General features: G+C 44.0%; 2 protein-coding genes across 5 annotated transcripts in view; one reads left to right on the top strand and one right to left on the bottom strand.

Annotated features, from left to right (window-relative positions):
* Positions 1-10,150, top strand: part of WDR33 (WD repeat domain 33) — a 69,897-nt gene extending 59,747 nt beyond the window's left edge. The window contains exons 18-23 of the mRNA XM_065639960.1: positions 443-545; positions 962-1,424; positions 4,948-5,114; positions 5,245-5,337; positions 6,140-6,325; positions 8,821-10,150. Coding sequence (XP_065496032.1) covers positions 443-545; positions 962-1,424; positions 4,948-5,114; positions 5,245-5,337; positions 6,140-6,325; positions 8,821-9,053 — 1,245 coding nt within the window. The 3' untranslated portion in view covers positions 9,054-10,150. The remainder of the gene's footprint in view (positions 1-442; positions 546-961; positions 1,425-4,947; positions 5,115-5,244; positions 5,338-6,139; positions 6,326-8,820) is intronic.
* Positions 5,109-13,704, bottom strand: SFT2D3 (SFT2 domain containing 3). 4 transcript variants are annotated; one of them, XR_010606515.1, is made up of 2 exons: positions 9,493-13,704; positions 5,109-5,314 (listed from the first exon to the last, which is right to left on the bottom strand). XR_010606515.1 is itself a non-coding variant. In XM_065639962.1 (1 exon), exon 1 carries the CDS (start codon positions 13,591-13,593, stop codon positions 12,916-12,918), a length of 678 nt encoding a protein of 225 aa, XP_065496034.1. In that variant the 5' UTR covers positions 13,594-13,704; the 3' UTR covers positions 8,978-12,915. The 4 variants fall into 4 exon arrangements, 1 of the variants encoding a protein (XP_065496034.1); XR_010606517.1 differs by having other exon boundaries at positions 12,510-13,704; XR_010606516.1 differs by lacking the exon at positions 5,109-5,314 and having other exon boundaries at positions 8,978-9,727; positions 12,510-13,704.
* Between the last annotated feature and the right edge of the window lie 117 nt (positions 13,705-13,821).

Genomic DNA, 13,821 nt, shown 5'->3' with positions numbered 1-13,821 from the left:
TTTTTATTTTTCCATCGTTTCTTTTTTTTTTTTTGTGCATTTCCAAAGGAAGTCTTTGGTCTATGCAGCATTTTAACTGCATATAAATCAGTACCTGGCATTTTTCAAACAACTATACAGGGTTTCTTCATCTTCTCTGCCAAGCAGCTAGAATATGAGCTTTTTCATCTTTGGTTGTTACAGGTAAAACATTAGTCCTCAAAATGCTGTGTTTCCTATAAAATCAGGTGTTTCTCACAGTGACCAAAAAGCATCACTGATGTGAATGTCTGAAAAATTAGGCTGAAACCATTGGAAAATCAGCAGTTTCTGTTGTAAGACCTGTGAAGCCGCAGTCTTTATGTCAAGAAAATTGGTTTTCCCCCTTACAAAATGCTTAAAAGCAAAAAAAAAACCCCCCCACATGGCAATTCACATGGCTTTTCTTATTATGTGCTTGTAGGACGGACAGAACCCAGGTCCTCCACCACTGATCCCAGGCCTGGGGCAGCAGGGAGGACAAGGTCGTCTTGGCCCTCACAACCAAGGACCTGGCCTTAATAAAGGTAATTAAATACGTTGTTTTTTCCTCTGTAGTTCTGCTAAAAGAGGCTGTTCCAGTGCAGTGCCTCTAGGCCAGGGGTGTCAAATTCATTTTCACCAGGGGCCACATCAATAGGAGTAGGTACATTTCTACAGTCCTAAAATAACATTTGGCCCTTTGAAGGCAACCACGAGGCCCCTGGTGAAAATGAGTTTGACACCTCCGATCTAGACAGAAAAGGCTACAGCAGAGCACAGGGCGTTGGCTGAGAGGAAAGCTTCTGTAGACTTGGGCTGGAATATAGAGGAAAAGTTTTCCCCAAAAAAGTATTTGATGTGAACTGTATGGTATATGCTTTGTAGAACTGTACGAACTAGAGCATCCTAGAGCATTTTTAGACTACGTTACAGAAATCTGCTATGATTTTTTCCCCTCAAGGTGACTCCCGTGGTCCACCAAACCATCACATGGGCCCTCTCTCAGATAGAAGGCACGACCAGAACAGTGGTGGTCCTGATCATGGGCCCGAGAGAGGGTTGTTTCGAGGTGGCCAGGAGTGGGGTGATGGTAGAGACAGCAGGGGCATGCCAGATAGACGAGGACCTCACCCAGATTTCCATGATGACTTTGATCGACCAGATGACTTCCGTGATGACTTCCATCCAGATAAGAGATTTGGCCATCGATTACGGGAATTTGAGGGGAGAGGAGGCCCACCGTTGCAAGACGAAAAATGGAGACGAGGTGGACCCGGGCCTCCCTTTCCTCCCGATCACAGGGAATTTGAAGGAGGGGGTTCAAACCGTGGGCCTCCTGGTGCTTGGGAAGGACGGAGACCTTCAGATGATAGATATCCACGGGATCCTGAGGATGCACGGTTCCGAGGGAGACGAGATGAGAGGTAAGAATAAATCTACTCATCTTTTTGGGGTTCAAGGGTGAATGGAGGGAACTCTTTCTTCCTGGTTTCCTTTTCATTAAGGAGTCTATCTGTTTCAGATTTATAAACTGGAAACCAATAAGGAAATGAAAACTCTAATATACCTGAGTATAGAGTCCATAAAAATCATTCAGTAATAGAAGAAAACTTGAAAAATGGTCATTGTACACAGCAGCTTCCGTGTCTTTAAACAGTAAGTAGAGAGAAGGGAGGAAATTGTAGAGAAGATCCAGTAACACAGGATGAAGATTTGAGACCGTTTTCATGAAAATTGAGAGGAGACTTGAAGGTTAAAGTGACACTTTTGAACACTAGAAGTGGATTTTGAGACTTTGTCTCCAGTCACAAAGCGCAGCGTGACTGTAGGGGCTCTAGAATGAGATGTAATACACTTGTAAGGAGCAGGAACACTCATCCTACTGTCAAATGTAAGGGGCAGAGCTACAGCATCTCTTGGACTGGTGAGACTATTTTCTCATGGTTTTCCTTGTAGAAGTTTTATTTCTGACTTGTTTCTTAATGCCAAGCAAAGAACTCAAAAACAATCTAATTTACAGCAATGTCCATGTCATTGCTCACTGTTTCCAAGTAAATCACAAAGGGATGAATTTGCTTCTAGTTACCAATGTAATTATGGAGGAATTACGCTAAGCCAGCGAGATTAATCGTCATCAAAATTGCTCCAGATCTATGCTAGTTTAACCGATTTAAATTTGGCCTCCAAGGTCTAAGCCTCTCACTGACCACCAACTCTGTATGTTTAAGAACATGTACTTGTACAAATATATTGTGGTCGCCACATAATGTGAATTTTGTGTGTTTTAGTTGCCTTTTTAATGATTTTCTTACATTCCTTTTACTTTGCATCTATACAGCTCTTCTTTTAGCTATTTTCTACCTAGCTCTGTAAAGATGTACCTTCCTTTTGTGTGAAGAGTATGAAAAGATATGAACAGTAACTAAAAGGTAACAAAGCCATTTTAAAAAACTAAAAATCCAGAGAATCCAAGCTGAATGGTCTGCATTATAGAATTCTCAAAGACAAAGCAGACAACACTTTCAGAAGCTCAGTAGAGATTTTCAAATCTTATATTGGAAATGCTTAGGGACTGGAAAATATTTTATGATGATCCTGACTTTTAAAAAGGTTTCAGGAAGAGTCCAAGAATCTTGTGACCTGTAAACCTGACTTCTGAACTACTAAGAGTTTACTTGTCAGAGTACGAGTGTTTGTACAGAGTTTTGTTTAAAAGGAATCGGCACAGAGCTATAACAGGCTTTTTGTGCTTGCAAACTTAATGAATTTCTTTGAACGAAGGTGAATTAGGTGCCATTTACTGCAGATGCTGAGGTGAACTTAATCCCAACCACTCGCTGAGCTGACTTGGAATTTAGATTGTAACTGATCAAGCACGAGAGGGAAGTGTGTGCACATGTTTCTCTCTACGTCCTTCTCATCCCCGTCCTGTTCTTACTTTACCTGTGCGTATCAACACGATGCTTCTGCCGCAGACCTGCCTGTCCCTGCCCGCTAACCCGCAGAGCCCAGTTCTGTACGTTAAGGTCCTAGGCCGCCAGGAGGGTGATGTGAGAGCAGACAGAACAGGAACTGAGCCTTATGCGAGGCAGGGTTTTACATGTGACCGATCTGGAATAGTGAAAAAGGATGCACAGAACACAATATTAGGAGCTGTGGCCATGTCAGGCCTAAGTATGATAGATTTCAAAGCTAAACTGTGTGCGTGAGGTTGCCTGGAAGCAAAAGGCAAGGCCCTGTCCCTGCTGGCCGTAGGACCTTGTGTTGCAAACCCTGGTCATTCACGAGCTAAGCAGAGTCGCACCATGTCAGTATTAAAATGGGAGGCCCTCTAAAAAACATGCAGAGGACTGTGCTGTTTCAAGGCTAAACAATATTGCTATGTGGTTATCTGAACCATTTGTACCTGAAACTGTTCAGTTTGTTTTCCCACATCGTCCAGGTTAATGTAAAATGGTTCACTGTCCATGCACAGCACTCCCTCCAGCTGCTGTTGTACCTGTACAGGCACAGCAGCCTCCTCTCTGTATTGTGTTTGTTTGCTGGGAGGTGGAGATAGACCTATTGTTTTTAATTAAAAAAAAAGTGTAAAAGTTTAAAAAAATATTGTATTGTGTTATGACTACTGTTAAAATATTTAAATTTGTAATTAAAAGGTTAATGTTGTTAAAATTCTAAATAAAATTATCTAAAGTTTTGCTTGTAATAGGATGCACTGTGTCGTTAATGAGCTGGGGAAGGGGATGTTGCACAAAGCCACCGCCACCTGAATACAACGGTGGTTCTGGTTTGACCAGTGTGGAACTGGGAAGAGAGGGGCGGTGGGGGGCTCAGCGGTACCTGCGCTGCCACCGAGGGCGGGCAGGACAGCATGGGTGCCACCGAGGGCTCCTGAGCCCGTGTGCCCGCTCCACCTAAACATCTCACCTGTGCGTGTGCAGAAACTGGGCTGTAAACTGGGATAATCCCAACAACCGGTGCTGGCGCGCACTTTTGGGGTTGCAGTAACGCCCAGAGGACATACGTGCTTATACAAGCACTCCAAGTGTTTAAACTGGTCCTGTAAAAACCAAAACTATTTGTTTTCATGCAGCCATCCGTAGGCTTACCTGAAATGGCACCGCCAGTTCTTTAAGAACCATTCTTCTCTCTGAAGATCTCTGTTAAAGCCCCCGTGAGATACTGGAGGAGCTAAACTCATTTGAGATAAGATGCAGAACCCAACCGTACCAAATTACCGAAGATGCCATGGTACTTACTAGAAGGAAATTATCAACTTCAGTGTCATGACTACATTTTGCAGAACAAAATTATTCATTATTGCAGCTGGATAAGCTGCTCTTCAGGTCGTAGAATGCCACTGTGCACGCTGTTCAGTAACCAGAGCCAAGCGGAGTCTAGATTCATTTGCTAAAATTGTAAACGTAGAAGAATGGAATGAAAAAGAGAATGTTCTAGCAAAAGAACTCCAGATCGATTGGAATGAGATGCTGGAATGTTTTGATGTAGCCATGAGTCTCATTGCTTGTATTTTTTCAGTTTGTTTTTATCACCAAAACGGAAGGGAAAAAGTGAAGGGGAAAGTAAGACCACCACAGTTAAAGAAAATTCACTTATACTTGTCCTCACCTTACCCTGTATCTATCATTGCTCACTGATTGGGTTTTTTTCCCCTTTTCATTAAATGAGCGCAAGATATTTGACAATGTTTTTCTTTTACGAAAAACCAACAATCAACAGAAGGAAAACTATAAAAATGAATAAACAAAGTGCTCAAGGGTGGAAAATGAGCACTTTTCCACCTACAAATCCTATTCTAGTAACTGTATGTGCTGTAGCTTTAAGTAAAACAGTTCAGAAATGAGTCGATCAATTAAGTGAAGCTGATGCGTTTATCAATCTAAATGCTGCCTAAAAACCGTATTTGTACCGTGTTCTTTCTTGTAGCTTCAGAAGAGGAGGCCCCTCGAGACATGAGGGCCGGGGGCCCAGGGGCAGAGATGGCTTTCCTGGCCCGGAAGATTTTGGGCCAGATGACACTTTTGACTCTCCAGATGAAAACTCAAGAGGAAGGGACCACGGTGTTCGGGGCCGAGGTCGTGGAGCTCCCAGAGGTGAGGGGAATGTTCTGCCACACTGAAATGCAAGAATAAGGAAGCAAAGACATTTCTTGAGCAAATTAGGGTGTTTTGATGAACACAATGTCTCTTCTCACTCCTGTCCCCTGCATCTCTTACTGCTCAGGAGGCCGGAAGGGTTTGCTTCCTACTCCAGATGAATTTCCATGCTTTGAAGGAGGGCGGAAACCAGAATCCTGGGATGGAAACAGAGAACCAGGTAAAGAATTTGGTGAAGTTTTTTAGACAATAACTAGATTTCTACAACATAGCCACTTAAAAATTTTTTTTTTTTTAAATCACCTCTTTTTCCTGTACCTCATATGCTCATTACTAGTCTTTTACCACAAGAAAAGCAAAACATAGTTCTTTGGACTTGTAAATTTAGGAACAAATTAACTATGCAGAATTTAATTGGCTCTAAATGCAGCTGTCTCACTGAACAAAAAATGACTGTGGTCACTAAGTCTTGACTTTTAAGTTGAATTCTTGGACAGTCCAGAAGTGCCTGTTGTTGTCACCTGTGGACAGCTGAAGTTACCTCATGGAGGTTTTTTTGAGATATATGCTAATGCCAATAGTAGTCCTTATTGTTTGCAAACCCAACGTTTTCAGCTACAGTATCTGACAGCTTATAGGTACTTGCATTTGTGTTACTAACAGCAACCCTGTACGGGGCAAAACTGAGTTTTTGAGTGTCATGGAAAAAATGAGCACAAGTGACATGAATAAATGAAGATGTGATTGTCTCTAAAATATATGAAAATATTTTATACTGAAAAGAACACTTTAGGTCTGCCACTTCTTTTCAATCATCTTTTAAACTTGTTTTACCTTTAGGTTTCTTACAACTTATTCAGCTTATGTTTGTTTGCCTGTTGGGATGGGGAGGAAGCTTTATGCAATTTTAACTTAAAATTGTGTGGAAAGAATGTAAATTTAAGTGACTGCCTCCAAAACTGAGGAATAAACATCAGATGAACATTACTTGTTATCCTGGTTTTTTTTCTCTTCGCGCTCAGGTCCTCGTCCAGATCACCCTCCTCATGACAGGCATTCTCCAGCTAACAGAGAACGTTCTTCTTCGCTCCAGGGCATGGACATGGCCTCGCTGCCACCACGTAAACGTCCCTGGCATGACGGACCAGGGACCTCTGACCACAGAGAAATGGATGCTCCAGGTGGACCTCCAGAGGAGAGGAGCAAAGGTAAACAGCCCCTTGTATTGAAAACTTTGTGACGCCAGCATTTTTTTTCATCAGTAGGCTTATCCAGAATTCCTTATCTATTCAGAGGGGATAAAGCTGAACAGGTAAATATTTGATCTTATCAGCTATGAAGCTGAAGACCAATCTTATAGGAACATTGAAGAGAGGGACCTTCTGGGACATCAAATCCAAATCTTCTCTCCAGCATCATATAATCCTCTTCTTTAATGCCCTCTTCAAAAGCAGTTAGGTTTTGCCTCCCTGCTACTCCCGTTGCAAAACTCTTAAGAGCGCTTTTTTTTCTCTTAATTTTCAGAATAGTTGTTTGTTAAAGGATGCTAGCACAAGTATGGATATTAACTCAAAGTAGTTCAGTGACTTACTGAAATATTACTTTTGTATTTAATGGCTTTTGACTGTTACCTTTTTGTGCTTCTCTAATTGCTTTAAGAATCATTATAACTTTTGACATAGACAACATCCACGGACAGAGCTCTAAAACTTAATTGCAGTAGACTATGCTTTGGAAAAAAAAAAAGGAAAATGTTTTTCTCTTGCTTTAAGCCTGTCGTTCACTAATTTCTTTCGATGATGTCTTGTGTTTTAATTGCAACAGTTGAAAGTTGATCCCTATTATTCCTGAATGCCACCTCTGACTGCATCAAACTCATACCATTTCCAACCTCAACCAGCTCTTCTCCAAGTCAGCTCTGATCTATTTAGTTGATCTCTCTGGGAAATTATTCTGTATCTTTTACTCTCCTTATTACTCTGCATATACTATTTTCAGTTTTCATTTATCCTTTTGTGAATTAAACTGGGTAACCAAGAATCGTACACACTACTTAAGATGCGGTTTAACACAGTTCACTTGGGTTTTGTTCTGTTTTTCTACATTCTTTCCTAATAGCTCCTCTTCAACTAACTACCAAACAGCTGCATGGCACTGTCAATGCTGCTGTAACCCACAAAATACATTTTTCTTGACCTAGTAGCTGGTTCAGAGCCTGTTACTGTGTACACAATGTCCACAATCATCCCATTAGCCTTGCGCCAGTTCTTCATCCTTCTTCTAAATCTCAGGATTAGCATTGTCTTTTTTTTAAATGTTCTTTTTTTAATGTCCTCATATTGACTGCTAGGTAGTGACCAGCAAGAGAGATCCTTCTTAGTTGCTTCCTAATGCTGAGCTGCCACCGTACAATGGAATTTTTTGTTGTTAGACGTCTACTGCAGAGCTTTGTCCTTCATGCCACTGAATTTAATTCCACTTCTCTTATTGTTGTTCTGAAGCTCGTTTAGTTTTAACTGTATGTCAGTCCTTCTGTGCATGGACTGTATTTCCAGTGCTGTATTAACAGCAGGTTTTATCATTTGTTCACAGATGGTCTTATTAAAAGTCTGCTGGTAAACTCCCTCCATCAGTATTTTTCCTTTTGAAAAATGTCATGTTTCTCATTTAGCCAGCATCTTATCAAATCTGCAAGGATTCCTTCTGCAGCTTCAATAATAATTTGTGATAACTTTATCAGTTTCTTTAATGAATTCAAAACAATTGTTAACTACCATACCGCTTGTGCCTCAACAACTCCTTGAAGTACCAAAGAAAATTTAGAACCATGGCAGAAAGCCTGATAAACAACACAATACTTTTTTCATGTATGGGCTCTGCCACTTTCAGTTGTATTGGTAAAGTCATTTGAAGATTAAAACTTCATGAATTATAAACTCTCTGGAACAATTTGGTTTCTATTTTACACAGAACCAAGCAGAGTCAACAAAAAAATCACTCTTGCTGAAGTGGAGCAAAAATATCCTAATTTAGCTGTAACACGTGTCCAGAAAGCACTCTTGCCATGAATTTTTTTCAAAATACTGCTTGTTATTTTGAGCTAATGACTTCAGGTTTATTTAGGCTAATTCACATATCACTACTAAAAAGATCTGTGAGAAGCAGAAAATCCTGTTCCTGGCAGTAAAAGCTCATGTAGTTTATGTTCCTAGTTAGTAGTAAAATGGAATGTTTTTCCATTATTTCTAGCCAAAAATGGAACAAAACAGTAATGTTACTCATTGTCTTCAGCACTAACCTCAACTGATCCGTCAGTGCAATGTCTTTGTCTCAGGAAAAAAAGTATTTTGCAATATACAGAGAACCACAGATGGTGTTAGGGCATAAGAAACTGCCTGGCAGTTTTGAGGACAATGTGACTATCACTGTTTTAATTTACTTCATTTAAGTGACTGGCGACTGCACCAGATATAATATCCTTTAATTCCCAAGGAACTGCCGGATTGCTGTCCATCTTCTGGACTGTAATGGAGACACTATGTAAGAAAAATCTCATAAAGGGAGGAGGCAAGAATCACAGGTCTCAGCTACATTTGTTCTGTGAATGATTGTACCACAGAAGAACTAGCTAAATATATGGGATGTCTGAGAAGTGGCACAGCTTAGATTTCAACGCCAGTAACTGACTGCGCTTCATTTTTAGGGCGAGGAAATTCGGGACCTTCACAGAGAGCGCCAAAGTCCGGGAGGTCTAGTTCTTTAGATGGAGACCATCACGACGGATTCCACAGGGACGAGGGCTTTGGCGGAGGCCCTGCAGGAGGCAATAACCCTTCTCGAGGAGGAAGGAGTGGAAGCAACTGGGGAAGAGGAAATAACATGAACTCTGGTCAGTCAAGAAGAGGAGCATCCAGGGGCGGCGGAAGAGGCCGATAGAAGAGGCTTTGACTGGGTCACACCCAGTCCTTGCTGGACGATATTTAAATAAATAGACTGCTACTCTGGACTCGTAACCCTGCAACACCGCAAACCTGGATTCTTAACTGGGATAACTGAATGTGCATTATTTCCTAATGAGGGTCTTTTCCTAGATCTATCAACTGGTACTAGCTGCAATATTGTAGCTAGCTTTCTGGTTTGTGCTCTCCTCCCCCATTTCCCTTCACCACCTTCTACCTACTTTGTTTTGTGAAGAGCTGGAATTTTTTTAAGTGTTGTGAGACATGGAACACCTCCACACATTTCAGTTCACCTCCAGACAGAAACTTGTTTCTATATGTACAGTTTGTCAGAAGTTACGTTGGTTTTGTATGAATACAGAATGTAATTTGCGCAAAAATTAACAAAAAATCAACGTGTGTGATTCTTTACTCACCTATTACTATAAAGAAGGGTGTCATTAGGCAAACTTGTGTATCAGAAGAAGCAACAGAACTACCTCCTGAAATCTCAACCATTTAAAATACTCATAGCTGATTCCTAGTGTTTTGGTTTATCATGTAGAGAACTTTCATTTTCACCTTTAGCCACAGCTGTCTAGAGATTACAAATGGTGCTGATGTTAAAATTCCAAAACACAGGAAATCCCCGCTGCTTGCTAGTCTACAATCCTGAAAGAGAAAAGCGTGGAACATCGTTTAGAAAAGTTGTCACAGACATAGTGCGAGTATAATCTGGACCGCTGGCAAAATAGACATCATGACAAATAGTGTCATTCTACGCTTCACCTGGGCGAGTCAAATATTTTTGTTCAGAACAGCATCTCTTTATAGAAATTGAGGAAGAAAGAAGTTTAGCAGCTTGATTAATACGGATGCATATGTTTTACAATGGCTGTACAGTGCATTGCTTAAAGATACGGGTGTTCAGTAGAGTCTGGTGTGTTCAAATGCTTAAGTTCAAACCTTGAGAGTTGATCACGTTCATCTTAACCTTTTTTTAAGTATCTTTTTCTTTAGGATATTGTTTCCTAGTTTTACTAGGGGAGGGAAATGAGGAGGGGAGGGGTTATTCCCATTTCCCATGTTTCATAATAAAGCTGCTTACCAAGCGTGAGTTTCTGGTTTCCCCATAAATCATTCATATTAATCATCTCCAGGCACCAGGTTATCAAAAGGCTCTTTTAATACCTAAAGCCTCCATGAAAATTTTATCACGTAAGTACATATCCTAAAGCCAGCTCTCAGGAAGGTCCTACATTAGAAGAATAGGATAGACTGTATAATCAAAAATATTGCTACCAGGCTTCCCTCCCACCCACCTTGAATTTCATGTTATAATATTCAGGATAATATGGCAGCGTAGTTCTGTAGCTGACAAGGCTACTGCAACACAGAGTGACACATAGCAGCTGTTTTATCTGACTTCTCATGCGGTCAGACTTAGTAAAGTCTGGCTTAAGTCCTGATGACTTCTTTAAAGAGATCGAAGCATTGATGCTTAGCTGCTGGTCTCTTGGTTCAGTCAGTCACAAGTAGAGGGGGGTTTTGCTTAGTTTTTAATTTGTAGTGTATAAAACAGTATTTGAAAATTATAGTAATTAACTCTGATCATTTAGCCTATAAAGTCCTTGTCATGGGGCTCTAGAGAGATGGAATGGTCTTAAAGGAATTAACTGGGAAATAGCCAAGGTGCACCTGATATGACAGTTTCTCCTTTGAGGGGGGAAAAAAAAATTGCTTTTTACCTCCATTTGAAGGGCTTTTATTGCTTTTGGTATACACCTGGGAGTTACGATCTATCCTGAAGTTTTAATGATAAAAGCAATGATTTAATCATTAGCAAAGGGGAAAGCGTGCCTATTTTAAAAAACAAAAACAAAAGCAAGTCCTCTATATTTTAAGGGGCTGAAAGTGACTTTTGACTACTAGTTAGAATATGTGATTTAGAGGATGAGCTTTAGTCCTCTACCAAAACAAGTCAGAATGCACCTAATGGGAAACCTAGCTTTCTCTATCTAGACAAAAAGGGAATTTGCTTGTTTCTCCTCTGGTGGTTGGTTAACTCCTTAAACCACTATGGTACTTGCTGGTAAGCAATATTCTTCATCAAGGGACAGCTTTTTTTAAATTAAGTTTTGAAATATTCCACGATCATGGAATATGCACAGAAAGTCATAAGAACATCGGATAATTAGCTCGCTTTTGTTTAAAATCGTAGAAGGTGACAGCACAGCAGGAGAGACAGAAGCAGCTTCCTAGTCCATGATACCATGACCCGCTATTGCTGGAAAATTGATAAAATTTATTAATGGGAATATATATATATATGTACTCTTCAGGTCAAGTTCTTTTACCAGTGCTGCATGTAGAATCCTTGTGCTCTGCCTGCTGGTTTACAGCACTACCTAAGATTTAATTTGATACTGCTGTTAGGAATAAAATTAATTTTATATACTACGCCTTAGAAGTTGTAAAAACAAGAGAACTAATTTAATGCTATTCAGATAGCCCTGATCCACATTTTTAAGGAAAAAAAGGTGACGATTAGTGGAATGTCTCTACTGACATTTGGTACAGAAATGGTTTGATTAAAGCAATCTATGTATATTTGAGGACCCCCACTGAACAATTTCAGTTTAATTTGGAGCGAGTATTAGGTGAATACACTAAACCCTAAGTAGTGACAGCAGGTAAATACTGCAGTGTTTGGCTTTATGTTGTGTATGAGGCACGTATGCTCGGTGAGATGCCCACGGGCTCTGAGCAGCCTGGGCCTGAGCCCCATTCCTCCGCACTGGTGCAGCACACAGCCCAAATGGAAGCACCAGGCTCTCAGCAGGGACTGAATTCAGCACCTTCCTAAGGCTTCCGAGGTTCTGCATCGAAACAGGGCTGTGCTAACTGAAACAGGCTCCAGAAAAATCTATTCTGGAGGTCATACTGTGACAAGGAAGCAAGTCCTGCCCAAGCTGACAGAGTAAAAAAAATGTATATCTATATATATTAAAAAAAAGTTCTAAGAGCTGAAGCTACCGTTATAGAGCCCAAGTATTTGCTACCTTACAGCAGCTGTACGGCAGCAATACCTGCAAAGGCCAAGGCTCTTCGCTAAGATAAGCACCTTTCACCCTATCATTGTCATGCAGAAGGGCATCCCTTAAGTTAGGGGTAGTCTTTGTGACCCACAGCCCCAGGAAAGTTTGTTTCACTTACTAGATGGTAAAGATTTTTTTTTTTTTTTTTAAAGAGAAATACAGTTCAGTGGACATAGTATTCATTTCCACCACCGCTCTGAGATGGCTGATGACTGCACTGCACAGTACATGTTCAGTGTAGGGGCTGGCACAAAAATGAGTTAATAGCAGTTAACTATTTTTGAACGTTCACCCCGACACTTGATCAGATTTCGCTGAATTGTCTCCGTGCTTGAAAACCAGTCAGCTCTACGCACCTCAGCTGTAAGACACTTGCTTCTCACGTCCGGGGCAAGTCAATAGTGAACGTTTCATGGGCTCCGTCGTCTCACTCACGGTTTGAAGCAGGCAGCTCGGTTTGAAGCTCGGTTTGAGTCCGGTTGCGGCAGCGGGGACACGCACTGACCGTGCGAGGAGGCAGAACCCCGCGCTGGGGCGGGCCCCGAGCACCGCACCGCCCGGCCAGTCACTGCTGCCGCTGCCGGGCGCGGCCGCTGCTTCTCTCGCTGCAGCATCGGCGGGGAAAACCCAGCAGGAACGAAGCGAAGCGGCGTCAGGCGGCGCCGTCCCCATCCCCGTCTCGGAGAAGCGTCTTCGCGCCCCGCGCCAGCCCGGGTGTCTCAGTCCCTTTGTCCGCGTCCCGCCGGGCTGCGGCTTGTCCCGTCACACCGGCAGCGCTTTGCCGCGGCGGCGCAGCACGGCGCTCAGGAGCCCGCCCAGGCGGCGCAGGCCGGCGGCGCCCCCGGGCAGCGCGGCCAGCAGCGCGGCGGCGGCGGCGCCCAGCTGCACGGCGGCGCCCAGCGCGGTCAGGAGGCCGCTGCGCAGCCCCAGCGCCGCGTACAGCGTGCCGCCCAGCGCGCCCAGGTAGACCAGGCCGCCGCGGCTGGGCTCCCGCAGCAGGCGGGCGGGCCCCCGCAGCAGCGCGGCGGCGCCCAGGGCGCACAGCGAGCCCAGGGACCAGAGCAGCGCGAACTTGCGGGCGCGCAGCAGCAGCAGCGGCGCGTACAGCGCGGCCAGCCCGAAGCAGAGCGCGGCCAGCAACAGGCACAGCCCGCTCCCCGCCAGCCGCTGCCAGCGCGACAGCCCCGGCAGGCACGGGTCCGACTCGGCCGCCCACGGCCAGCCCGACCCGGGAGCCGCCGCCGCCGCCGCCGGGGGGGAGCCGCGGCCCGGCGGGAAGGGGTTCAGCGGGCCCAGCCAGGCCCCCAGGCCGCCGCCGCTCGCCGCTTCCTCCTGCGAGCAGCCGGCGGGTGGCGGCGCGGGGGCAGCGCTGGAGCCGGCGGCGGCGGCGGCCTTGGACTGCGCCAGGTACTCCTGCAACTGCCGGCCCAGGTCCGCCATGGCGGGGCCGGGGGCCGCTGGCAGCGGCTACAACGCGCCGCCCGCCGCCGCCATCTTGCAGAGTAGCTACATCCGGGTTACCGGCCATCTCCGGCGGGCCCGCCCTCGCGAGGGGCGGCGCTGAGGCGGGACGGGCCGCGCGGTTCCTCGCCGCTTGGAGATGCGGGGCCGCTTCTTTTCGCCTGCTCGCGGTTTTAAAGAAAAGGCAGATTTGTCTGACAAAAGGAG

The sequence above is a fragment of the Caloenas nicobarica genome, chromosome 8, assembly GCF_036013445.1.
Source record: "Caloenas nicobarica isolate bCalNic1 chromosome 8, bCalNic1.hap1, whole genome shotgun sequence".
Lineage (NCBI taxonomy): Eukaryota > Metazoa > Chordata > Aves > Columbiformes > Columbidae > Caloenas > Caloenas nicobarica.
Note: the sequence above shows the minus strand (reverse complement) of the source record. Positions and strands in the feature narration are given on the sequence as shown.

Bases quoted from the DNA above. Each gene is read 5' to 3' on its own strand.
- SFT2D3 (XM_065639962.1), bottom strand. From the start codon at position 13,593: ATGGCGGACCTGGGCCGGCAGTTGCAGGAGTACCTGGCGCAGTCCAAG.